We start from the raw sequence: 24,543 nt of genomic DNA, 5'->3' as shown, positions 1-24,543 counted from the left end.
CCCTCAACCCTGAATCCCTGTTGGAGTGGAAGTGATGCCTGGGAGGGAATAACAGAGATTCCCCCAGGAAACACCTCACTTCTCCACGGCACTTTTTCTGGGTCGTTCTCACTTACAGCACTTCTCAGCAACAACAGTTGCTCACGTTCCTCAAATAAATGATCATTCCCTTCTCTGCTGGCTGGCTTTTGGCGGGGAAGAGCAATGACCCCTTACCAGTGTGACTGCACCAGGAGGAGGGGAGAGACTGGGAGAAGGAAAGAGTGGGTAGGGAGTTTACAATTAATTAAGATTTGCGATGACCATCCATCCAGCTTTTTTCTTTACCAGTGGAGCCCTGTTCATGGAATACAATTTTCAATTTTTCCCCCTGAGGTGTTTTAGAGTTATTTCCACATGACATTTTGCTCATTGAGTTTCTTTCCAAGGGGTCAGCTTCCTTCAAGTCCTTGAAAAATGGACTCTTCAATAAAATTTTGTGGGAGGGGTGGCCTCCAGGGAAAGAGGATCTGTATTGTGTATATGTGGCAGGGGCAGGCTTTCTTTCCTCTCCCCATTCAGCATAATGGTCAAGTTTTTAAATAACCCCTTGTGAAATGCCAGCATATGCTTCAGCCAGAGCATTCTGGTCTTTCAAAGTGGCAGAGAGAAAATCAGGCATCAGTCATGCAGGGCTCTGTGGGGTGGAAAGGGCAACCCATGTCAGTTCTTCTAGGAAAGAAAATTAATTATTGAATGTCTCCTATGCACAAAGCCTGGTGCTGAGGGCTAAAGACGGTTCAGATATACAAAGAAGTATTGTGATTTCATTTTCAGGTTTTCTCCTTTCAGGGAACTGAAAGGTGAAATGTGTTCCAGCAAGATCTTTTCACTGATTACTTTTGGCCCTGCTTGCCAGGGCGGATTAAAGGGGTGTGTGTGTGTGTGTGTGTGTGTGTGTGTGTGTGTGTGTGTGTGTGTGTGTGTGTGTGTGTGTGTGTGTGTAGGGGAAGGGGAGGGAAGGAGAGAGAAAGAGAGAGAGAGAATTTGTGTTTAGTGGCAGATGGAAGAGTAGTGCTATGAGTGACATTTGTCTTTCTTTTTTTTTTTTTTTGCGGTACGCGGGCCTCTTACTGTTGTGGCCTCTCCCACAGGCCACAGGCTCCGGACGCGCAGGCTCAGCGCAGGCTCCGGACGCGCAGGCTCAGCGGCCATGGCTCACGGGCCCAGCCGCTCCGCGGCATGTGGGATCCTCCCGGACCGGGGCACGAACCTGCGTCCCCTGCATCGGTAGGCGGACCCTCAACCACTGCGCCACCAGGGAAGCCCTATATGAATGACATTTGTAAGATCCACATGCCAGTTTGCTAAAGAGAGTCTTAATATGATAAATTTAAATTGAAGGAAAGACCTTCTCCGTGGAACAGCGTGTTCTGAACATGCACGCCCACAAGGCATCACCCACCTTCCAGCACTGAGAGGGATCCAGAAGGGTCTGCTGAAAATGTGACTCAGAGCGAAGTGGAAGTTTGAAACAACATGGGATTTTGGCTGAGATGTACTCACACTCAGATGTTCATTCAAATGTTGGGCCTTTCAACCCAACAAGAACCAGAGAATGTATTCATTAGTTGATGGTAAATAGAAAGGATGAATCTTAAATTCCTAGCATTAATTTTTTTTAAAGACTCAGAAAAATGTGAAAACTCATTTTCTTTCAGCCTACCCTTTCAACTTTGGCAAAGTAAATACATTTTATATTTAATCAGGAAGTTTGGGGACCCCGAGGACTTTGAAACATATTGGAGTGACAACATCCTGCTTGAAAAACCAAAATGATCCCGAAGGTTTCTTTTTGAGTCTTTGTTTCAGGTTCAGGAAACAAAATGCACATCCTGCTTCTTGGAAGAAACATGTGTTTGGTATGCTGAATTTACATAATTTTGCTAACTTGATTATTCCCTCATGGACTTTGGAGGGCGCAAACTGTAAAGTCCCATGTGTAATCCAGGCCGGGAGGAACAGCCCCCAGAGACCCCCCAGAGAATGTGTTCCTGGCAGACTGTCCCCAGAGCCTGGGGATTCTCCTGTTCCACCTGGAACACACACTTTCCGACTCACCAAATATTATCATTTAAAAGGACCTTCCCCCGGTAGGAGTGGTCCGCGCCTCCCATCCTGGTGCTAACTCTCTGCTGCAGATTTTGGTTGCCATTAATTGAGATTGACTTCTTATGCATTCGTATTCCTGACCGTGACCGTGACTGTCCTCTGCTAAGCCCTGGTGTCATGGGGAATTGTTCTGCAATAGTGGCTCAGTGTCGTCCCTTCTTAGCCTTTAGCTTTCGTCCCGACCTAGGAAGATCCGTTGGAATCTCAGTTCTTCCATCTAGCGTCTTACTTCCATGAGTTGTCTGTGTCATGGCAGAATCGGACAAGGTGTTCCTTGAATCCCCAGTGGGCAAGTTGGCGATATATGAAATGAGAGGACCCTAAGTGAGTAAAGTCACTGTCAGCCTGGAGACAGGCTTCTCTTGGCCTGCTGAAGAGTCCAGTTCTCAGCCTTGTTCCAGCTCGGTGTTTGTGGCAGTAACAAGGAGACAGATAGAGAGAGCACTGCTCAAATTTGGGCTGATGAGAAGCAGGGAGAGAGCGATGCAAAAATTGGCAGATGGAGTCAGGATCCAAAAAGAGCCTTGACAGGCTGAAAGGATGGGCCAGATCTAAAGAGGGCGTGAATGACCGGAGATGGTACAGTCTGGCTCTCGGTCCCGCATACAGATAGGGCTTAACAGTGGCAGGTAGGAAAGAGAACTTAGTGATCTTCATTGACCACAGTTCTGTAGAGGTCAGTGGTGTGGTGTTTGGCTGTGTTCACGCTCTGGAGAGAGACAAACGTCCACCTGTAGTGCTCAGACAAGGCTGGGAGAAGGGTTTAAACTGGCTTGTTGAAATTCAATGAGAATCCCATTGTATTCTTTTTCATGGTGACTGCTCGACCTTCGAGGAGTATTGGGTTCTGTTCTATATATAGGAACACCCACTTCTCCTCCACTTGTTTCTCCTTCCATGCCATCAGCCAAGTCTTGATAGACATCCTCTGTCCTTTCCAGGCTGTAGATGGAGGCTAGGACGCTGAAATCCTGTCCTTGAATCCCTATCCCATACTTCCTTCCTCCTGCCAAAGTCAAAGCCTTCAGCTGGAGGGGGGATGTGGGTCAGCTGCATCCTCAGGTCCCTGGAGAGGCCGTCTGGATTCCTTCTGACCCTGTCCCCGATGCCTCGGACCCCATCCCCAGTGATTCGGCAGCTGTGGACGGTGGCTGGTGGGATGATGCATTTTGGCAGTTGCTCTCCTCGGCCCTGGATCTGCGCCCTGGGAAGATTGCACACTTCCTGGTCCGGCCTCCCTCCCCCCACCCTGCCGTCAACTCTTGCTGCTGAAGGGGCCTGGTCTTTGGTCACCCTGTTGTGTGCGGAGGCGCCTAACACCAAGTCTCCCTGACATTTAGGAAGTCAACCCCCATGTGGTGAGAATGTCAGCGCGTGTTCTTTGCTGCGCAGGGTGCTTGCTTTCTGAAGCCATGAGTCAACTTAGCCATTTCTCCTTCAAGGAAGGTCCAGTTTTGCCAAGACTGTTTTCCACTGAGGGAGCTGGGGGACTGGGATGGGGGTGAACTTTCACTCAGCAGCTGGGACTTTGTGTGTCCCTAGTTAAATGTCCTGATGTCCTGTGTCTTGGTTTCTTCCTGTGCGAAAAGAGGCTGGTGACACATACCTCACAGCCTAGCGGTGAGGACAGATAGAGACAGTGTTCACAAATCCTAGCTCACAGTAGATGCTCAATAAACTTGAGTTTCCTTCCTTCCCAGCTTTCTCTTCAAAGGGCCTCTGTTGAGTCTATGTGCATGACTGTGGAAGATGCTGCAGGAGAAATTCCTGCTCCAAAGTAGGGGTTGGGATTAGACTGTCTCTAAAATTTCTTCCAGTTATTTAGCTCTGTGACTCAAATATTTGTCTCTTCCCAAATTCCACTCTGTTCAGATTCTAGAATTCAATTCCCTCTAGGGAGAGGGAAAGGCAGGGGAAGGACGTCGGGGAGGATGACAGAGGAAAGGTACCTCATTCCACCCTTGGGGAGCAATGGGCCACTTCAGACTAGGTTGGTATCTCTGAACTTCCTAGATTCTTTTGCCCTTTTGCCTTGTAAGAGAGTGAGCTCCCCGTCACTAAAGGAATTCAAGCAGAGGCTACAGGGCATCTGGCAGGATTGCTGAGGTGGACAGGCTGGATTAAATGACTGAGACGGTCCCTCCCAGCACTGAGCTTTCATGACTATGGGATGCTACAGGACGGCTCTTCAACAAGCATGGTGGTGCACCCTCGCCACTATAGAGGGAAAGGACTTGGATGGCATCAGGCTGTAGCCTCGACTCCCAAATGATTGAAAAATTGACTCAGGAGTAAGGATTTTGATAAAAAGAGGTGAATGTAAAATCAGTTCATCAGTAACGCGGAGTGTGATGTGAGCCTGGAGAGAATCTGGGCTAGCCCAGGGATTAGCAGCGTTTAACTCCCACAGGAGAATGGGGGGTTGGTGAGGAAGAAGGCCCCCTAGTCCTAGCTCAGGTAGTGCAGGCCAGCAGTCTTTCACTCTCATGACCTTACACCAGGCATCTCCCCTGGGGAACGCAGACATGATGGAGACAGTCCTCAGCCCTGTGGAACTTCCTCCAAAATGCTGCACTTGAGATGTCTTGGGGGAGAGACAGAAGCCTGGGATAGGAACACAATGAACAAAATGTAGGGCAAACATACATCATTTTACCCAGTCGAATTTAAGCAGAGAAAAAAAAAAGCTCATTGGAGCTTATGAAATGTTTGTAGTTGCTGTTAATAGTATAGAAGCACAACAGACAAAATACTCTGGGGATTTCCCTGGTGGCGCAGTGGTTAAGAATCTGCCTGCCAATGCAGGGGACAAAGGTTTGATCCCTGCTCCGGGAAGATCCCACATGCCGCGGAGCAACTAAGCCCGTGAGCCACAACTACTGAGCCCACGTGCCACAGCTACTGAAGCCCGTGAGCTTAGAGCCCGTGCTCTGCAACAAGAGAAGCCCCGCAATGAGAAGCCCACGCACCGCAATGAAGAGTAGCCCCCGCTCGCCTCAACTAGAGAAAGCCCGCATGCAGCAACGAAGACCCAACGCAGCCAAAAAAAAAAAAAAAAAAAAAAATTCTGGTAGTTCGAAGAGAATTAAAAAAAATAAAAGAAGCACAACAGACAAATACTCTGATTACAGAGGCTTAGGACAGTCCCCCCTCGCCACAGAAGGCAGCAATTTGGGACGAAATGTGGCTGCACTTTCTTTCAGCAGTAGGGCGGCTGCAGCAGAGCCCAGGAAAGAGAGCCAGCTCAGAGGTGAGAAAGCTGAATGGGGCCGGGGTGGGTGAGGGGTGGTCGGAGAGGGTGATAGAGACAAACGGATGATCTTGGGACCAGGAGTCCCTGAGACCTCACAGAAGGGTATCCAAGGAGTAGGCGCAGGGGAGATGGAGGCTCCAAATCGGCTAGGGAGCATGGCCTGATGAAGGCTTTTGTGGGCCAGGGGCCCTCATCTGGACAAAAGCCAGAGCCTCCGCAATCAATTTGGATCCCGTTCCTCTTCCTTCTCAGGGGTTTTGCACCGGTAGTTACCTCTTCTGTCTTCTCCATTCTCTCTCTCGCTACTGGATGATTCCTGTAAGGAAACAAACCTGCTCCAGTGTCTCCTATCTTTAAAAATTCTACCTGCGATTCTGCGTTTCCCTCCAGCTATGGCCCCTTTCTGAGTCTCTCATCACGATCTCTACTTCCTCTTCTCCCATTCACCTCTCAAAACCATGACAGTTGTCCCTGCTGCATCACCGTAACTACTCTTGTTAAGGTCAACAGTGACCTCCTTGCTGTCAGATCCAATGGACACGTCTGTGGCCTCATCTCAGTCTCTTAGCAGCATTCAAGACCGTTGGTCACTCTGATGCTGAATCCTTCCATGACCCAATATTTGTCTTTTTTTCCTTGATTCTACTCTAATTGATCATCATTTTTAGTCTCTTTTGCTTGCTCCTCCTCTTCTACTCACGTTCAGATATTAGACTTATTTATTTTTTTAATTTTTTATTTTATTTATTTATTTTGGCTGTGTTGGGTCTTTGTTGCTGTGCACGGGCTTTCTCTAGTTGCGGTGAGCGGGGGCTACTCTTTGTTGCGGTGCGCAGACTTCTCATTGTGGTGGCTTCTCTTGTTGTGGAGCACGGGCTCTAGGCACGCGGGCTTCAGTAGTTGTGGCACGCAGCCTCAGTAGTTGTGGTGCACGGGTTTAGGTGCTCCGCGGCACGTGGGATCTTCCCGGACCAGGGATCAAACCCGTGTCCCCTGCACTGGCAGGTGGATTCTTAACCACTGTGCCACCAGGGAAGTCCTCAGATACTAAAATTATTGAGGGCTCCAGACAAAGCCCTCTTGTCCGCCAAACTCATTCTCTAGGGAGGGTCCTTTCCGGTATGATGCTGTAAATATATATGTGTAGGAAATGAAAACAATGTCTTCCAAATTTCTGTCTTCAGCCTTAGACCTCCCTTATGAGCTCCAGACTTGCATATTGAACAGCCAGGTCAAGCTTTCCACATGGATGGATGTCTCATACACATCTCAGACTTCATGTGACCCAAATAGACCCAAACTCTCTGCCCCTCCCCAGCAGATCCTTCCCTGCCTCAGGGCAACCCACCCATTGAATCTTTTTTTTTTTCTGAAAGAACTTTTTTTCTTAGTACTTAAATCTCTTATTTATTTATTTAAGCTGCACTGGGTCTTAGTTGCAGCACGTGGGATCTTTGTTGCAGCATGCAGGATCTTTAGTTGCGGCATGCGGACTTTTAGTTGTGGCATGCGGACTCTTAGTGGCAGCATGCAAGTGGGATCTAGTTCCCCCACCAGGGATCGAACCTGGGCCCCCTGCATTGGGAGCGCACAGTCTTACCTACTGGACCACCAGCAAAGTCCCTCATACTGAATCTTTTGTAGCCTGTTGCTCAAGCCCAAACCCGGAAGTCATCCTTGATGCCTTGCTTTTTCTCATCCGTCAGTAACTTCTAGTCTATCTACCTCTCCCCTTCACCACGGCCATCCTCCCAGGCAAAGGAGTCATCCCTTCTCAACTGGATTAGTGCCACGGCCTTCTAATTGACCTATGTGATTCCATCTTGCATCCTCCTAACCTATCCTCCACAAAGCAGTCAGTGTTAGCGGAAATCTATAGTTCTTCAACTCCTTGCCATGGCCTGTAAGGCTTTGAATGTCCCAGCTCCTCCTTTCTCTCTTATTTCCATTTCATGCACTCTCTTCCTTGTTCACACTGGATCCAGCCGCACTGACTTCCTTTCTGATCTGCAGTCCCACTGACCTGCTTCCCCCCTTAGGGCTTTTGTACTTGCTCTTCTTTTCATCTTGAATGCTCATCCTTGGCTCTTTGCGTGACTGGTTCCTTCTTACCTGTTAGGTATTAGCTTAAATCTTGTCTTCTCAGGGATGCCTTCCTGATCTTCTTATCTAAAGTTAAACAACCCTCTCCCAACCTTATTCTCATATCCCCCTGTTTATTTCTTTTATAGCACGTAGAGCTTTAATTTTCTTGTTTATGAATTTGTTTGCTTATTTTATTATGTATCTCTTCCCACTAGAGTATAACCTTCATGAAAAGAGGGACCTTATCTTTCTTGTACGTCATTGTATTCATAGCACTTAGAACAGTTTCAGGCATGTAGTAGGTGCTCAATAAATATGTGTTGACTGTATCGTCAACTAAAGATAAGCATCATACTGGGAGGCCCTGTGTATTTGGGGAGCTGATTTCAGGTGTTGATCCTAGGCTGCTACCAGCCCCCACTCTTTGGTAAAACGATCTAACTGTGTCTTTGCACATGGCCACTAACATGTTCCAGCCCTGGCTCCTGCTCTGTGGTGTTTGGCAAGTCTCTTCACTTTCAGAGCCTTAGTTTACTCATTTCTAAAAAAAGGAGTTTGACCTGGATGACTCCTAAGGCCTCTTCAGGCCTTTAAAACTATGATTCTACCATCTCTGAAGCCAATAGAGGCAAACAACAACAACTAACTTTTATCAATTCTTCGCTAAGCATTTTGGTAATCAGTGTCCATGAATTACGTTAAGATAGAATCCATTCTTTATCAGCAGTCGTATAAAATTTGGCCCTGAGGTTTACCTAGATGTGTTTTTATCCTTGGTGAGAAGAATGACACTTCTACACATACTCAAACTTCCTAGGAAACATACAGAGACATACATTTTACCATCAAATTCACCTCTTATTTTCACGTGGAAGTTTTTATTCCCGCCTCACCTTTTTAAACCCTGATAAATACAATGTAAAGTTTGGAACAGTGGCTCACAATGTGGAAGGTAATCAGCTATAGTTATAATCAAGTCGTAAGTGTCTGCTGTTTTTTTCCCACCCTAATGAATACTGAGGACTGGAAAGCTTTACTACCAGGAAGCCTTTTTGCTTTTTCTGATATTTCATGCAGAGCCCCATAGAACCTGCTAAAGCGTGTGAGAGTCCGGTTGTCTCTGTGGAGGCTGTGGCATGAGCTCCCCTTCCTTTTCCTCCCAAGGTTACTTAGGAACAATCTCCAGCACTTAGAGAGCTGGCTGGCCAGGTCTGATAGATGTATTCTGTGCCCTTGCCTGGGCCTGATCAGACCTCCTTTCCAGGCTGTTGACACTGTGGCTTTGCTGTGGACCTCAGGGTGACCATGCTAACTTTCAGAGCAGAGCCTCCCCACAGGAAGGTGACATCACAGAGAAAACCTCCACAGAACACCCGGTGGTGGTCTGAACACTGGGGTGACAGACCCCGTGTCAAGGGTGGCTTCACAGTGTAGCAGGTAGGACATCCACAGGCGTTTTTCCAATTTCCCGCACTCAGGTAGGAGTCACTGGGCCTCGAGCAAGCCATTCAGAAGGAGGGCAAAGGAGATCTGGGGCTGCAGGGCTCTGGGAAGATTCCTGTCTCTCGTTTGGTGCTGAGCCCCTCATGTGAATGAAATTTAATGAGAAAATCTTGAAATTCTTTGAACAGGGTAGGGCTAACCCAAACACAGACTTATCTGTTCGAAGTGCCTTAACAAAGCTATCACATCTTGATTTCTTTTTTTTAACGTGTAGCATTCAAATGGCTGTTTTTGCTTTAACCGCAGTTCCTGCTGCAGTTTGGAATTGTGACCCTGGGTGGAACAGAGGTGTTAGAGGGGTACTTTTATTCCCCACTCCTCCTGTTTGCAGAAAATGATTTCCTCGGAGTTACACCCATGGCCTCTCACTCTGTTTCTTGCTCACTCCTTCTGGAGCAGGGGGAGTGAGGTACCCTGTTGGGGGCAGAGTCACGGACCGGTGTTTTTGATTACGTGGGGCTAAGCACTGGGGGTTCCATCTCCTTTATCTCGTCCCTCCTTGAACCCATCAAGGCAGTGATCCGGAGAAGCCCTCTACCTGCTCCAGCTTCCCTTGGATGGGGACGTGGCAAGTGCTGGTAGCAAGTCCATTGGGCCATTGTATCCAAGCCATATTCTCCAACAGATGGTGTCCTTCCTGTCTCCCCTTGACCCCAACAAATGGGGCTTACGTCTACCGATTCAGATGTCAGGGCATGAGCTCTCCCTGAATCCAATGGAGTCTTTCTGCAAACTCCATGTGTATTTAATCTTGGATTTTTTAATATAAACATACAAACATTATGAGAAAAAAGTCTCAAAGGAAATACATCAAAACAATTAAAAGTGGTTATTATAGGTTGGAGTATTTATGGGCAGTTTTTATTTTCTTTTGCACTCATCTGAATTTTCTAAAGTTTCTGCAAGGAACATGCACTTCTGTTATAGTATGGAAAAAATAAGTTTGTTTCTCACTCTTTCACCCAACAATCAAAAACAGAAAGAAAGAAAGAAAAGGAAAGAGAAAGAAAGAAAAGGAAAGAGAAAGAAAGCACGTCCTAGAAACAATGGATTTGTAACAACGGAGCTTAAGCAAGTCAACCTCACTGTGGCTGCCTTGCTGGAAGGTTGTGGGCAGGAGGAAGAAACAGGTGTCAGGGAGTAAATACTGTGTGAGCTGATTTGAGGTGGCCCATGGTGCTATTCTGGTCTAACAGTATCAACACAGATACCTGGTGTGTCTCACATGGCCTTTGCCAAGAGAGGCCACCTCCCTTTAAAAAAAAAAAATTATTGAAGTAGAGTTGATTTACAATGTTGTGTTAATTTCTGCTGTGCAGCAAAGTGACTCAGTTATACATATATATACAGATATATATGTGTATATATACACATATCTGTATATACATGTGTATATATATACACATATCTGTATATACATGTGTATATATGCACATATATATACATTCTTTTTTATATTCTTTTCCATTATGGTGTATCACAGGATATTGAATACAGTTCTCTGTGCTATACAGTAGGACCTTGTTGTTAATCCATCCTATATATACTAGTTTGCATCTGCTAATCCCAAACTCCCAATCCATCCTTCCCCCACTCCCCTCCCCCTTGGCAACCACAAGTCTGTTCTCTATGTCTTTTGAGTCTGTTTCTGTTTCACAGATAGGTTCATTTGTGTTGTATTTTAGATTCCACGTATAAGTGATATCATATGGTATTTGTGTTTCTCTGTTTGACTTACTTCACTTAGTATGATAATCTCTAGGTCTAATACCATTTGAAATAATGCAAATGGCATTATTCCATTCTTTTTTATGGCTGAGTAATATTCCATTGTATATATGTACCATGTCTTCTTTATCCATTCGTCTGTCGAGGGAAATTTAGGTTGTTTCCACGTCTAGGCTATTGTAAATAAGCCCTTCCCTTTTCTTGGTACAGCCTTTTGGTGGGTGGATTCTCTTGGACTCACCCTTTTCAGAGACTGCCTGTTGGGAGTCCTTACTGGGGCCTTATTTGTAACCAAGTGATCTTGCCTTTCAGACCACAGCAGAGAAGTCTCCTGGGGCCTATTTCCTTCCTGAGTTTGCACTCTCCCCTCAGGGAAGTTTTCTGGAAGATACAACAGGGGAGCAGTTCCTCACGTATCGCTATGACGACCAGGTAAGAACTTCATTAAAGAGCCTATTTTTGGCTTTGCCATTTGCCAATGGGCAGGAAACAGTTTCTCAAAAATAACTTCAAAATAATTATATTTCCTCCTTGGCACCACTTATATAATAGACCCATTACACCAGGAAGGACCCCAAGATGCTGGGCTGCTCACGCTTGCATGTAGCTTCCTGCACAGTGTGTGGTTCTCGTTCTGGTTGGGGCATTGCCTTGAGTGACACATTGTCTTATTTTCATCAGAAATATTTCCATATTAATATAAATATTTAAGTTCGTTCATTTCAGCTATTGCCAAATTCATCATGTAATTCTGAAGTTATCCAAAAGTTCTGTATTCTGATTAAGCTTCACTTTCTTTGCCCTCTTAGCTCTTACTTTCTTTCTTTTACCAGCACCAAAACTTTTCTTTTCCAAGCCCATTTTCCAGAAAGGGAAAACATAGGCGTGCCTCTGTGTGAGGGCGCGTGTGTGTGCACATGCGTGTGTATTTAAGTCACTGCACGAAACCCGACTGGAGAGTGAGGCCATGCTTGGCTGAGATGCAGAAACCGCACACCCGGGACCGTGACTCTCCATTCTCGACTTACATGGATGCCCTGACAGCATGGAAGATTACATATGTCTTTGAAATCACTCACAACTCATTTGAAACAGAGAATTTTGCCAAAGGCAGAGGTTTCTGGCTGATAGGGCCTGAACTTCTGAGGCAGTGGTGCAAACTGGGCTAGGATTTAGGATGATGAGTGACGTTGAAAGATCTTGGTAGACCTTGGCACCTAAGGGGCCAAGTGTGGGTGAGGTATGGGGCGAGCGTGTCTTCTCACGGGACATGACGGGGTGGAGGAAGATGGCCCAGGGACCGAGGTCCGCTGTGCTGTCCTGATCTGTGTGGTCAAGGCTGGTGAGTTCTGGCTTGAGTTGCGCAGGGCCTAGTTAGGGGGTGAAAGATATTGCTTGGAAGGAGGAGCTCTGGGCAGGTCAGTCTGCCGACATGGATAGATGTAAGATGTGACAGCGGGGAGTGGTACGCGGCTCTGGGGCTGGCTTGGAGGTGGGCAGAGCGCAGATGAGGCTGGGAGGAGGATTAAAGTCTCAGGCAACGTAACTGGTTGATGAAGGATAGAGCATGGAGGGCGAGTAGAGCCATCTATTGCAGGGTGCTCTGTGTCCCCCTACTCAGGGGGAGGCACCATTGATTTTGATCCTCCGCTTCTACTGCGTGACCTGTGCTTGGTACACTGAGCTCTGGAGCGGGGATTGGGGTGAGGGGCAGGCTGTGAACCAGTGCACCCAGCTGTGAGCAGGACGCTCTCCAGGTAGTCAGGGGCAGGGGTGGGATGAGACCAGTTTTTTTTTTTTAATCAAAATTGTCAACATCAGGGCTTCTCTGGTGGCGCAGTGGTTGAGAGTCTGCCTGCCGATGCAGGGGACACGGGTTCGTGCCCTGGTCCGGGAAGATCCCACATGCCGCGGAGCGGCTGGGCCCGTGAGCCATGGCCGCTGAGCCTGCGCGTCCGGAGCCTGTGCTCCGCAACGGGAGAGGCCACAACAGTGAGAGGCCCGCGTACCGCAAAAAAAAAAAAATTGTCAACATCAATCACTTAAGTTCCCCGAATAGCGAGTCCACAAATAGTTATTACAGGGAGCAGGGGTGAGGTGGAAGATGATTCGATATTCATGTTATAGACCCCAGTTAATCCTTTGGACAGGCATTTGGGCCTGGTTGCTAAGAGGGCCTAAACCATCACATTGCTTTTGGACCTTCTCCCCGATGGATTTTTAGAGGGCCTATGATTTGTGGCTCCTTTTAATCAAGAAATTAATGCTCTAACAGGTTTTCATATGAGAGCATCAGAGAAACTAACTGAGGAGGCAGTAAAGGATAGGAGAGAGTGTCTGGAAAATCACAAGCTCTGTGTTTTTTAATTAAAGAGTGGTTGATGCCTTCTCCAGGTTCTGCAGATAAATGATATTTAATATAGTAACAATATAAAAGCTAGCAAAAGAGGAAAGTAAGCCCCTTTAGCCTTTCCAAAAGGCCTAAAGCAGATCTTAAAAGTGTGTGGCACGCCTTGGAAATTTTGTCCTGGGACACAGTGTTCTAGAGAGCCCCAGTGAATAGCATATGAAGACATTCTGTGTTGCCCCCACTGTGTATTTCTTTTAAGGGAAAGGAACAAGGTCAAACTATAACAAGCCAATAATAGCACCTACCCTCTGCTACTAAAGGCAAAGAAAATAGGCCTTTGTACCAAACTAGGTGTATCTGTTGAATGAATCTCAAGAATGTTATCATCTAGGACTGTTAACCCATCAGCCCAAGCCTTGATTCTCTTTTCTCTTAATACTGAATGTGCAGACTGCACTGTAATATCAGGGAGCTTCTTAGGCTCAGGGGAAAAGTTAGATCAAATATGACTCAGTTTGAAAACTCCCCCTATCCTGACTCAGGAGTCCGACTGCTTTGGATTTGAACTCCATTTCTGATGTTTTATTTGCTGTGTGACTTCGGACAAGTTACTTCACTTCTCTGTGCCTAAGTTTTGTCATCTGTGAAATAGACGATGGTGTCAACCTCACGGAAATGTTTTAAGGATTAAAGGAGATAATTGGTATGTCTCCCTGCACAGTTTCTGGAGCATATAAGCCCTTAATCTAGCTATTGTTATTGCTAGTAATATTATTTGCAAAGACTCAATTCAGAGAATCTCAGATATTCTTATGCTAAAGAAAAGGAAGAAGCATATTCTCCATTAATGTCAAAGGACCTCACACAATATGTTTAATTTTTTTTCTATAAACTCTTTTTTTTACCCTTTATTAGAGTATAATTGTTTTACAATGGTGTGTTAGTTTCTGCTTTATAACAAAGTGAATCAGTTATACATATACATATGTTCCCATATCTCTTCCCTCTTGCGTCTCCCTCCCTCCCACGCTCCCTATCCCCCCCTCCAGGTGGTCACAAAGCACCGAGCTGATCTCCCTGCGCTATGCGGCTGCTTCCCACCAGCTATCTACCTTACTTTTGGTAGTGTATATATATATGTCCATGCCTCTCTCTCCCTTTGTCACAGCTTACCCTTCCCCCTCCCCATATCCTCAAGTCCATTCTCTAGTAGGTCTGTGTCTTTATTCCCGTCTTACCCCTAGGTTCTTCATGACATTTTTTTTTCTTAAATTCCATATATATGTGTTAGCATACGGTATTTGTCTTTCTCTTTCTGACTTACTTCACTCTGTATGACAGACTCCAGGTCCATCCACCTCACTACAAACAGCTCAATTTCATTTCTGTTTATGGCTGAGTGTAACAAGCATATAGGGAAAGTACACCCATAGCTGAAGTGTAGAACTTGGTAAGTTTTTAAATAACGTTACACCTCTGTAGCCACCACCCAGATCCAGCAATTAAACATTCCCAGCACCCTGGGAAGCTCCTTGGACCCCTTCTGGCCAATATCCCTCACCCAAGAAGTAACCAGCATGCTGACCTCTATCACGCTTACAGCTTCGCTTTGGTTTTTACTTTTATTTTTGATGTAATGGAATCATACAGCACATACTCACTTGTGTTTGGCTTCTTTCACACACCACGATGTCTGAAGGGTTCAACCAAGTTCCTGGATGCAACACAACTTAGGGTTTAATGTCTGTCTGTTGCGCTCTTTGGAACGAACTGCCTCATATTGGAACAGATCGCAGCATATTGGGTGGCATGCAGCGTTGCTCTTGCACAGAAGTTCCCAAGTTGTCCCTCTAAGGTTTTCAGGGCAGCCCCTCCAAAGATTCCGTACCTGGGGTGTGGTGGAGGCGGTGTTCCAGAGTAGCCTTTGTTCCATCCCAGCAGCTGCTGGCATTCCATGGTCAGAAATAGGTCTAGGTCTGTGTGAGTTGCCACCCAGGGCAGTCAGTGTCTGTGCTGTCATGTCGCTTAAGTACACCTACCTGTGGAGTTTACGGGTACGTGCCAGAGGCACTGTCCTGCTGTCCCGACGGCCTGAAATCAGAGTGACAAAGTGCTTATGCTGCAGGCGCTGCTGTCTGGTTACTGAAGTTGTTGGGTCAAAACTGGGTTCACTAGGAACTTCCTGCCTATCAGATACTCATTTGGTAAAATGGGAAGCGAGCAGATGGTGTGTTTGCTCTCTTCGACGACCCCTGTAGGACTTTTTTTTTTTTTTAATTTAAGAACATTTTTATTGAAGTATAGTTGATTTACAATATTGTGTTAGTTTTAGGTGTACAGTAAAGTGATTCAGGTGTATATATCTATTATTTTTTTCAGGTTATTTTCCACTATATGTTATTACAAAATATTGAATATTGTTCCCTGTGTTATACAGTAAATCTTTTTTTTTTAATTTTATTTTGTTTATTTTTTTATACAGCCTGTAGGACTTTTTAAAGTATTTTATTCTGGTATATTTTCATGAAGACCTTCAGGTCACTCTTCAAATGTCTCCTGGATTAGGTGTCTGGAAAACTAGTAACCCTGAGGCCAGTAAAGCACAGCTGTGATGTAGGTTGTGTTTAATGAGTCACATAACAGGCACACTGTGGGTTATACAGGGGGCTGAGACGGCTTCTAGTGAAGAAAGCCGTTCTGAAGCCAACTGGGTAGCAGTGCGGTTCAGTGCATGCAGGACTAGCCAGACAGCCTTCGCCTTGCTTCTGCCACTGATTAGCTTGTCATTTAACGAAGTTATCCAACATCTTTGGACCGCAGATGCCTCATTGGTCTTGAAAAACAAAGCGACCGTATTTCATGATCCGAACTCCTTCCCCCCCAAATAGTCTATTTTTCGAAATTACAAAATGATTATTCTACATTGCAGAGTGTTAATTGGATCGTTCTCATTATCGAGGCAGGCTTGCCAGCGATGCAGTAAACTGTTACTTAGAGAATCATAGAATTTTACAACTGGTGGAGACTTTGGCTCAAATGCCTCATTTTACAAGTCAAGAAAACAGAGCCTCTGAACGTGCAAATGACTTACTCAAGGGCACCCGGGTGGTCATGTGAAAAAAACTAAAACTTACACTCCACACCTCAGACTCCCCCACTCTGAGATACATCCAGTTGCTTCTCTCAGAAGAATCGCCTAGAAAATTATCTCTTTTCCCAAAAATCCCGATTCCACTGTTATAGCGAATAGGGCTTTGGAGACCTTAGGACATCCAAGGGAATGATTTCATATTCATGGGTTGCTTCATCAGCTCATTCTTAACTCCTTCGGGAATTTGGAATTAACCATTCTGATAGCATTTATAGGGGGAATTATTATCACAGTAGGAATGACATTGTTTTCAAGGTCTGGGTGAAACATGGTAGCGGAGATGAAAACGGCACCGACTTCCCATGTAGTGAGCAGATCCTTGGAATGAAAGCATTCTGACATTCGGTTGCATCCGTGGTACAAGGTAGTTAAAATGTGTTAGTTTGGGATGACTTGCTAAGAGGCTTGCGGTGGAAAGCCTTGTTAGGCAGCCAGCCTCTGGGGTAGATTCTTTGGTCATTCCTCATGGTGGTTTTAGAGTTTTGTCCCCCAGAGGACCTGTTCACAGGCAAGCAGCTGAGTGTTGGCCGGTTCTAGGAAGTGGAGTCTTGAATTCTGCGGTTTGTTCTTTCTCCATCGCTGATGAGGCAGAACTGAGAGCTGCTCAGCGTCTGCCGAAGTCTCTTTCTGGGAAAGAGGATGGCGAGTCTTCCCATCCTGCCCTTTAACTCACTGAAGCTTTAGACGTGGGGCTTCCTGAGTTGTCATGGGACTGACTTAAAAGTCTGTCCCAGGATTCGTGTTTCTCCATTGAAAGTCATTTTTTTTTTCTTTTTAAAGTTAGGGGAACTCTTTGTTTTGCACAAATATTCTTTTCTTTTTGTGTCTTATTTTTTAGCGTTTGTTAGGTGCAGGGAAATGTGGAAGGTACGTCTTCCCAGATTTTGTGGATTGGCTATAATGTGCTTCCTCCTTGTGGGCAGCCGTGGTGGGAGAAAGGGGGTTAAGCACACTTAGAAATTCATGCCCGTGTGCATTTTCCTATGGTCCAAGGATTGTCTTTTCGTGTGCACATGTTGATATAATGTCTACCTTGCCACCTTAGGCTACAAAGCACCAAAAGGCTGAAAAACAAAAGCAAAAGACACCCAAAGCGTTAACTTGAATTCCAGGCATGTGGGATAAGGCTGGGTGTTCAGTTAGTGGTGGGTTCTGACTTTCCTAAAACTAACCTAGGGTAAATTCTAACATAAGCTTGCAGACATTTGGAAGAGAACCACCTTGATTTCATGTCGCAGAGGTCCTTTTATACTGTCTATACCCATCATCCTTTCTCCCCTGTTACCTTCTGTCTCCCCTGTAACTCCAGGTAAGGAGCCCCTGGCTGATCTGGCAGTTGTTTCGTCTCTTTCTGCCCACGTTTAAGTGGATTCAAGATGTTTTTTCAAGTTAACATTGCTGTTAGCTATACTCTGATCTACCGTTGCTTTCAGCGACCTTGATTTCCAAATTCTTGTTGTCTCCTGCTGCTTCCTCCTCCTCCTTTTTTTTTTTAAAAATTTATTTTATTATTGGCCACGTTGGGTCTTTGTTGCTGCGTGCGGGCTTTCTCTGGTTGCGGCGAGCAGGGTCTACTCCTCGTTGCGGTGTGTGGGCTTCTCATTGCGGTGGCTTCTCTTGTTGCGGAGCACAGGCTCTAGGCACGCGGGATTCAGTAGTTGTGGCACGCAGGTTCAGTAGTTGTGGCGCACGGGCTTAGTTGCTCCGCGGCATGTGGGATCTTCCCGGACCAGGGCTCGAACCCGTGTCCCCTGCATTGGCAGGTGGATTCTTAACCACTGCGCCACCAGGGAAGTCCCCTCCTCCTCCTTTTAGCTCTTAAAATCTGACTTCCAGTATCTCCTACTTCCACACCCCCCCTCACCGTAGACGGGCATCCTTTTCAAGAATTTCACTTCCTTTCCTGGTGTCAAATCCAGGGTTTGGTGCGAATCATTCTACATCTGTAAAATGCTATGTGTGTAAAATTCTGTGTTTGTCAGCATTCTAAGGCCTTACGACGTCATCTATGGAGTCATAGTTGACTCTTTGCTTTCCTCCCCTGGATGCCATCGACTGCCTACTTGTGTGATTTCTCATTTCAGAACGCCTCTCCAATTTGTATTTTCTTTACTGTTTCCATCACCAGGGAGGTAGAGGGCTGGATGTGCGGCCCAGCCCTGACAGGCATCTGGAATTGTAGCATGACAGAGTTGGAAGGAAGTTTAGGGACTCTGTTTTTTCAGGTGAGGAATCTGAGCCCCAGAGAGGAACAGTGTCTTACCCAAGATCACACAGGCAGGCAGTAGCAAAGCCAAGTGCCTGTTCTTTGCCCTGAAGCTCAGTTAAGACATTTTTACATCTAATCTGCGGGTAGGAAAAGTATGAGAGCAATGTTTGAATGAATTTTTAATACGAGTCGTAACAATAATATATTAATAATGAAGCCTTTGTGTAGTCTTCTTTCTAGACGTCTTTTAAATGTCTTTTTTTCTTCAACGATTATGACAAACCAAATTTTCCTCTTCCTTATTTAATTATTGATTTATGCATTCTTTATAAGGACAAGAAATCTGTTTGCTGTGAGTCCATCTTTCTCAAAGTAACTTCTTCTGAACTTTTCATGAATATCTTGGCCGGGAGCTGCATTGTGGTTAAACTGTTGGCAGGCCTCAGAAATATCGCTTGATGTTTCCAAGTTATTTATGTAATAGTTTTTAACTTGGGAAGTATATACCAACTTCTGAAGTTTCTAGTGAAGGGAAATGGCCTTCGCCCTCGGACATATAGGGTGTTGTCATTGTCTTTGGGGATCTAGATCACACGTTCTCCACAGAGGAGAGTTTTCTGTGTTGTTTCTGGCTTACGTGTAAAATGTTTTTAAGCAGCGAGCCATTTGAGTTTGAACAGCTCATTCCTTTGTTAGTGAGTAATGTTGGTCGAATGTAGTTACGCTCCTTCAGTATTCCAAAGATTTAGCTATCTAATGAGGCGAGCTCATGGTCTGTTAGGAGAAGACAGGAACACACGGATTGGAATGACTTGCACTCGATTCCTAGTTCAGGCGCGCTGCAAACACACGAACACTGCACGTGCGACCGTACGTGCTGTTCTGATCGACTTTGGCACATGTGGAGTCTGAATTTCATTATCCTCGAGCTTTTCACACATCAGCTCGTTCTCAAGCATAAAAGAATTAGGTCTGTGAAGTGGAGAGTCAGTTCCAGCCTCTGAAACAGGCACACATTTTCCTCTTCTAACGCTGTCTTTCTTGACTCAGTTTTGGGATACTGTGCCATTTTTTAAATCACTTTCATCAGGTGGGTTAAATGGTAGATACAAGCTGGTGAAGTTCAAAACGGTCCCAAATGCAGCATCCCCTACACGTCCCTCACTGCAGTCAGGATTGTTGAGAGACAGGGCCCTTGCTGGCTGTGCCCAGACTTCTCTTCTCTCTGAGATCTGACCAGTCCCTGCCCAGAGATGTTCTAGGTCTTCAAGCACTTTGAGACTAGGTCACTTCCAGTCGTTCTACTGTGTCATCCTCAATCCTTGGATGAAAGAAAGCAAGCGGGCCCCCCTCTCTGCTCTGCTGCGAAATGCGTGTTTCTCTTAAGTGAATGCCAGGGCTTGCATTCCGTTGTGGTCTCTCTTCTTCAGACATAGCAGAGGGAGTGGGTTTTAGTGGTGTCTTGCTATCTTGGGCCAATGCTGGGCTAGGGCCAGGAAGCTGGCCTTGCAGGCTTGCTATGAGGGTGGGGAGTACGTGGCAGGTGGAGGACTCACTGGAAGCATGCTATTTCTTTCTCTTGTCAAGGACGACAGAGATTGAGGGAGCTACAAAGCAAAGGTGAGTTGATTTGCTGGCCGGCCGAGACAGAGCCATGTCAGGCAAGAGAAGACCGCTGATTTTCTCCAAGCTGAAGTTGGAAGGGCTGGATATCGAGGCAATAATGGAATTTTTTTCCCTATCGTGAGGGATTTTAAGCATTCTGTTTTGATTGGCTTATTTCGAGTTTGGAAATGTTTCTTTTTGTTGGGCCGGTTCTGGCCTACATCACAGAAGTACAGGCTTGCTTGCAAAGAGGCTCCTGACGGGCTGAGGCTCTGTGAGGTTTGGGTCACTCCGTGGATGCTTTTGTCTGCTCGTGTTTGAAGCTTCCTCACTCCGCACTGTGTTTCCTTGGGTGTGGACTTTGGGTAGTGAAGGCATTCTTGAGGGCTCTTCCAGGTGGTAGGGAAATGGTTCTGGCACGGGGATGCCTGAGCCCGGTTGGAGAAGTACCTTGAAAGTGTCTATAGTGTTATTCTCTAGATTACCTTTTATGAGACTTGTAATATGAGTCTCGTGTCAACTTTCGTAGGTGGCCAACTCTCCTAGTTTTCTTGGGACTGAGATAATCCAGGCAAACTGGAACAGTTGATCACCCAACTTTCCAGGCCGGACTTTTCTGTGCACTCTTGGGCTGGAGTTACCGATGGAGATCAGTGGCCCTGAGGTCGAGGTGCTGCTGGCTACTGTGCTTGGTGGGACATTCCAAGGGCAAGTGGGGGACAAGGGTGTAGGTGTTAGGGATGTCCCATTTGGACATTCTCTCGGCATTGCCTTCCAGTGAATTTCCAGGTCTGGTTTTATTAATGAAGCTTTCATGTGTCCATTCACTTGGGTCTTCTCCATCTGCTGTCTTTGCACAAATTGTCCCAGTTGCTTGGAACATCCTCCTCTGCTTCTTATACCCCCGCTCCCTCCCCTCACCTCTCCCTCCCCTCACCTGGCATCTCTGTGGAACCCTTGTTCATCCTTCAGCTCAACTATTACTTCCTCAAGGAAGTCCCCTGATAACATCCTCACCTTTGCTGCCCACCCAGGTGAGATGAGGTCTGCTTGCTTGCTTCCTTTCTTTAGCATCCTGGGACCTTTCTTCTTGTAGCATTTTCTGCCTCTCAAGTAGGCTATCACTAACCTTCCTGGGTGGTAGGAGGGAGTGAGGAGAGAGGAGTGGGTGTAAAGAGAGAGTGCAGTGCGCCTGGTCAGTTTGAATTTCCAGTGGTGGTCTGGGTGGCTTATTTATCCAAACAGCAAATCCCGTGGAGATGCTGCATCATGAACTATTTCAAGAAAACATGATCCAGGATCTGAGGTTTGGAGCATTTCGATGAGCCCCATGTCCCCAGGGTTGGCAGTGATAGCCCAGGACAGTGACGGATGGCTTTTAATATTGCCTCTTCCCAGAAACCGTTTCAGTTATATTCGTCATTCTGCACATGCACAAATGCACGATCGTTTTGGACAGGTTTCCACTTCTAGAAGTTTGTAATACGTGGCTGCTTTCAGGAATACATTTGAGTTATGTGGAAATTAAAGTACATAACATAACAGACACCTCCGTTCCCCGAACTGGATCTAACTCATTAAGGATGTTACCACGTCCTTAAAGAGGACTTTAACCTCTCCTTCGAGGTTCTGACGTTAATTCCCCCTCTTGTGCTCCCAGCACAGGGATTATTTCCTCCTCTGGCTCTCGACTGGGCTCTGAGCCTCTTCGGGGTAGGGACTGTGTCTTTTCATCACCATAAGCTCAGATCTTACTTCATGGCCTGGCACGTAGTAGACGCACGATGAACGTTTGCTTGTTGAAGGTTACATCCCTTGTCAAAAACCTTAAGTGGGTCCCATTGGTTTCCTTCTCTGAAATAGCTCATTCCTGACCAGGATTCAAGTCCCTACATAGCTTGGTCCCTTATCCCCCATTTCTTTTTGTGCGCCCAGTGCTCTGGCCAAAATGGACCGCAGGTCCTTTCCAGCCTTTGCCTGTGCCAGGCCCTTGGCCGACCAGGCTCCTCACTGAGTGTCTGTGTTTCCTGCAGTGCCCAGCTTAGACAGCATCTCCTCCAGGTAGCTTTGAGAGAAGTCCTCAGGGTAAAGCGCTTTCTTTCTGTTCCTTGGACAGGAGCAGCTCATCCTTGCTTAGGGCCCCAAGACTTCATCTGGGTTTGTAATTATTTATGTGGATGTCTTATCTCTTCTACTAGAATAAGAGCAATTCTAGAGCAAGCCTGTGTAACTTCTCTGTGTCTCCCATGGACACCGACTGGATAGAAGGCCGACTTCCAGCAGTGACAAGACTTGGAGAAATTCTAACTATACCTTTATTTCTGAGTTTTCTTTAAGGAATGGAATAAATGCTTCAAAAATGTTATTTATCCTCGGTTATAGCAAAGAGTCTATCCTGATTTCTTTCTTGTGTGCATGTGTGTGTATATTCATTTCTGTTTTTTACTCTCTACCTGCAGCTGTGGGGAAATATGTTCTTTCTTCCAAACACTGTTAGCCCAAAGGCTTGGTTGGAGAATCAGATTGTTCTCTGTTTTTGGACACTGGCTTCTCTGCTTTCAATTCTCAACTTTTTCCATGTGGCAGACCACCAACAAGGACAGAACTCCCAGTCCCTTTGAGTGTATCCTCTTAACCTCTTCCCTCCGGATGTAACACTGACAAGTTTTTAATTCTGCAAAGTTTAAAATGGTTGAGAAATTTTTCCTTTCTCATTAAAAAAAGGCAAGATTTTTGACTCAAAAATTTGCCTTTGAATTAGGTTTCTGCTACATGAAAATACACGTGTATTGAATAGAGCTGTGATATATTAAATACATACATTTAATACAACTATGCTCTCTATAAAAACCTAATCCTCAACACACCATTCCCGTGAAAGATTATAATGCTGTGAACTTAGGCGTTTCATATTTGACATCCGTGCTGGTAGCAGCAGTAGGATAAGGAGCAGTCATTCATTCATTCCCTCAGTAAATGTTGATTGAATCTCTGCAGCATGCCAGACAGTGTGCTGGGTGTGGGATGTAATGATGTGAAATAGTATTGCATCCAGAATAACTCCTGCAATTCCAATCTCGAAAGCTAGGGAAGAGGAAGCTTTTTTCTAGTTCAAATAAAACTAAGATTGGGACTTCCCTGGTGGCGCAGTGGTTAAGAATCCGCCTGCCAATGCAGGGGACACGGGTTCAAGCCCTGGCCCGGGAAGATCCCACGTGCCGCTGAGCAGCTAGGCCCGTGCGCCACAACTACTGAGCCTGCGTGCCTAGAGCCCGTGCTCCACAACAAGAGAAGCCACCGCACTGAGAAGCCCGCGCACCACAACGAAGAGTAGCCCCCGCTCGCCGCAACTAGAGAAAGCCTGCACGCAGCAACGAAGACCCAAGGCAGCGAAAAATAAATAAAATAAATGTATTTAAAAAAACAAAAACTAAGATTATAGCTGCCTTTATTAAGCAGCCTCCATATACAGGAACCGTATCAGATATTACATGTGAGTTATAATTACAGTTACTCCTCAAAAAAAAAAAAAATCCTCTGTGTGTGCTCTGTGCAGCACATGTAGTAAAACTGAGGATATGGGAAGGATTAGCGTGGCCCCTGTACAAGTTGGGATGAAACTTGTGAAGAGTTGAAAAAATAAAAGGTGGGAGAGAATAAGGTACAGGGGCAAGGGATAGGAGCTCAGCTTCTCTGTATCCATTTGAATTGGGAATCAAGCAAATAATTTACAAAATTCTAAAACAAAATTAGATTTAAAAAGTATGATTCCTAAAAATAAAAAAATAAAATAACACAACTGAAAAAAATCTGTGTTTTCAGCTGAGGGCAGTAACCACATAGAGAAGAATTATTCCAAGTAACTTTAAGACATATTAATTTGACTGTAAGTGGGTATATCCAAGGCCAAAAAGAACTAAAAATAAAATCATAAAACTTTTTGTAGGGATTACATTGTTGACGGTAGCATTGGCAGTGCTATTCTGAGACTTCTATGGGGGTAATGTGGGATAAAGCAAATGAACGATACAGGTGGATAATCTAATTTTTATTTCTGGCATTCTTGAGAACCCAGATTCTCAGTGAAGGAGTGAGGGGATACAAATATAAGAGAGAAGAAATTAAGTAAAAACCCTATAGTCCTAAAATGGAACTGTAAGTCTCTGTAGAAACTCCTGAGGTGTTTTATCTTAAACAAAAACAAAATGGAACATATTTTCTCACTCCATTCACTGAAAAGTCCTAAAAACAGTGACCAAATGGCCAACTTACTAGCAACTTACCTAATGTCCAGATTATGGTCTCTAAATACCATTTTCTACTTAAAAGGAACCAGAACTCCATGGAAAAATGGCTTATTCCAGGTCTGTGGGGGGTGGAGATATGCAAAATTAACCTGGGACATCATGTAATTACCAGGTAGTAAGGAAGCTGTCCAGACTAATAGTCCGATCAAAAGGGCTCAGCCAACTTGTAGAGACGCTTACGAGCATAAATTGGGACAATCG

At 45.6% G+C, this 24,543-nt stretch overlaps 1 protein-coding gene across 7 annotated transcripts in view; it reads left to right on the top strand.

The window, feature by feature from the left end:
* ADAMTSL3 (ADAMTS like 3) overlaps window positions 1–24,543 on the top strand; it is a 384,689-nt gene that overhangs the window by 48,335 nt on the left and 311,811 nt on the right. For all 7 annotated transcript variants that reach the window (XR_007476023.1, XR_007476024.1, XM_049706862.1 and 4 more), the window contains exon 3: window positions 11,033–11,152. Coding sequence is in view for 5 of the 7 variants with exons in the window: in XM_049706862.1 (XP_049562819.1) it covers window positions 11,033–11,152 (120 nt within the window). In the remaining 2 variants the exon portion in view is untranslated. The remainder of the gene's footprint in view (window positions 1–11,032; window positions 11,153–24,543) is intronic.

The sequence above is a fragment of the Orcinus orca genome, chromosome 2, assembly GCF_937001465.1.
Source record: "Orcinus orca chromosome 2, mOrcOrc1.1, whole genome shotgun sequence".
In the NCBI taxonomy this organism is placed as follows: Eukaryota; Metazoa; Chordata; class Mammalia; order Artiodactyla; family Delphinidae; genus Orcinus; species Orcinus orca.
The sequence above is the reverse complement of the archived record's forward strand: the minus strand, read 5'-3'. Positions and strand labels throughout refer to the sequence as shown.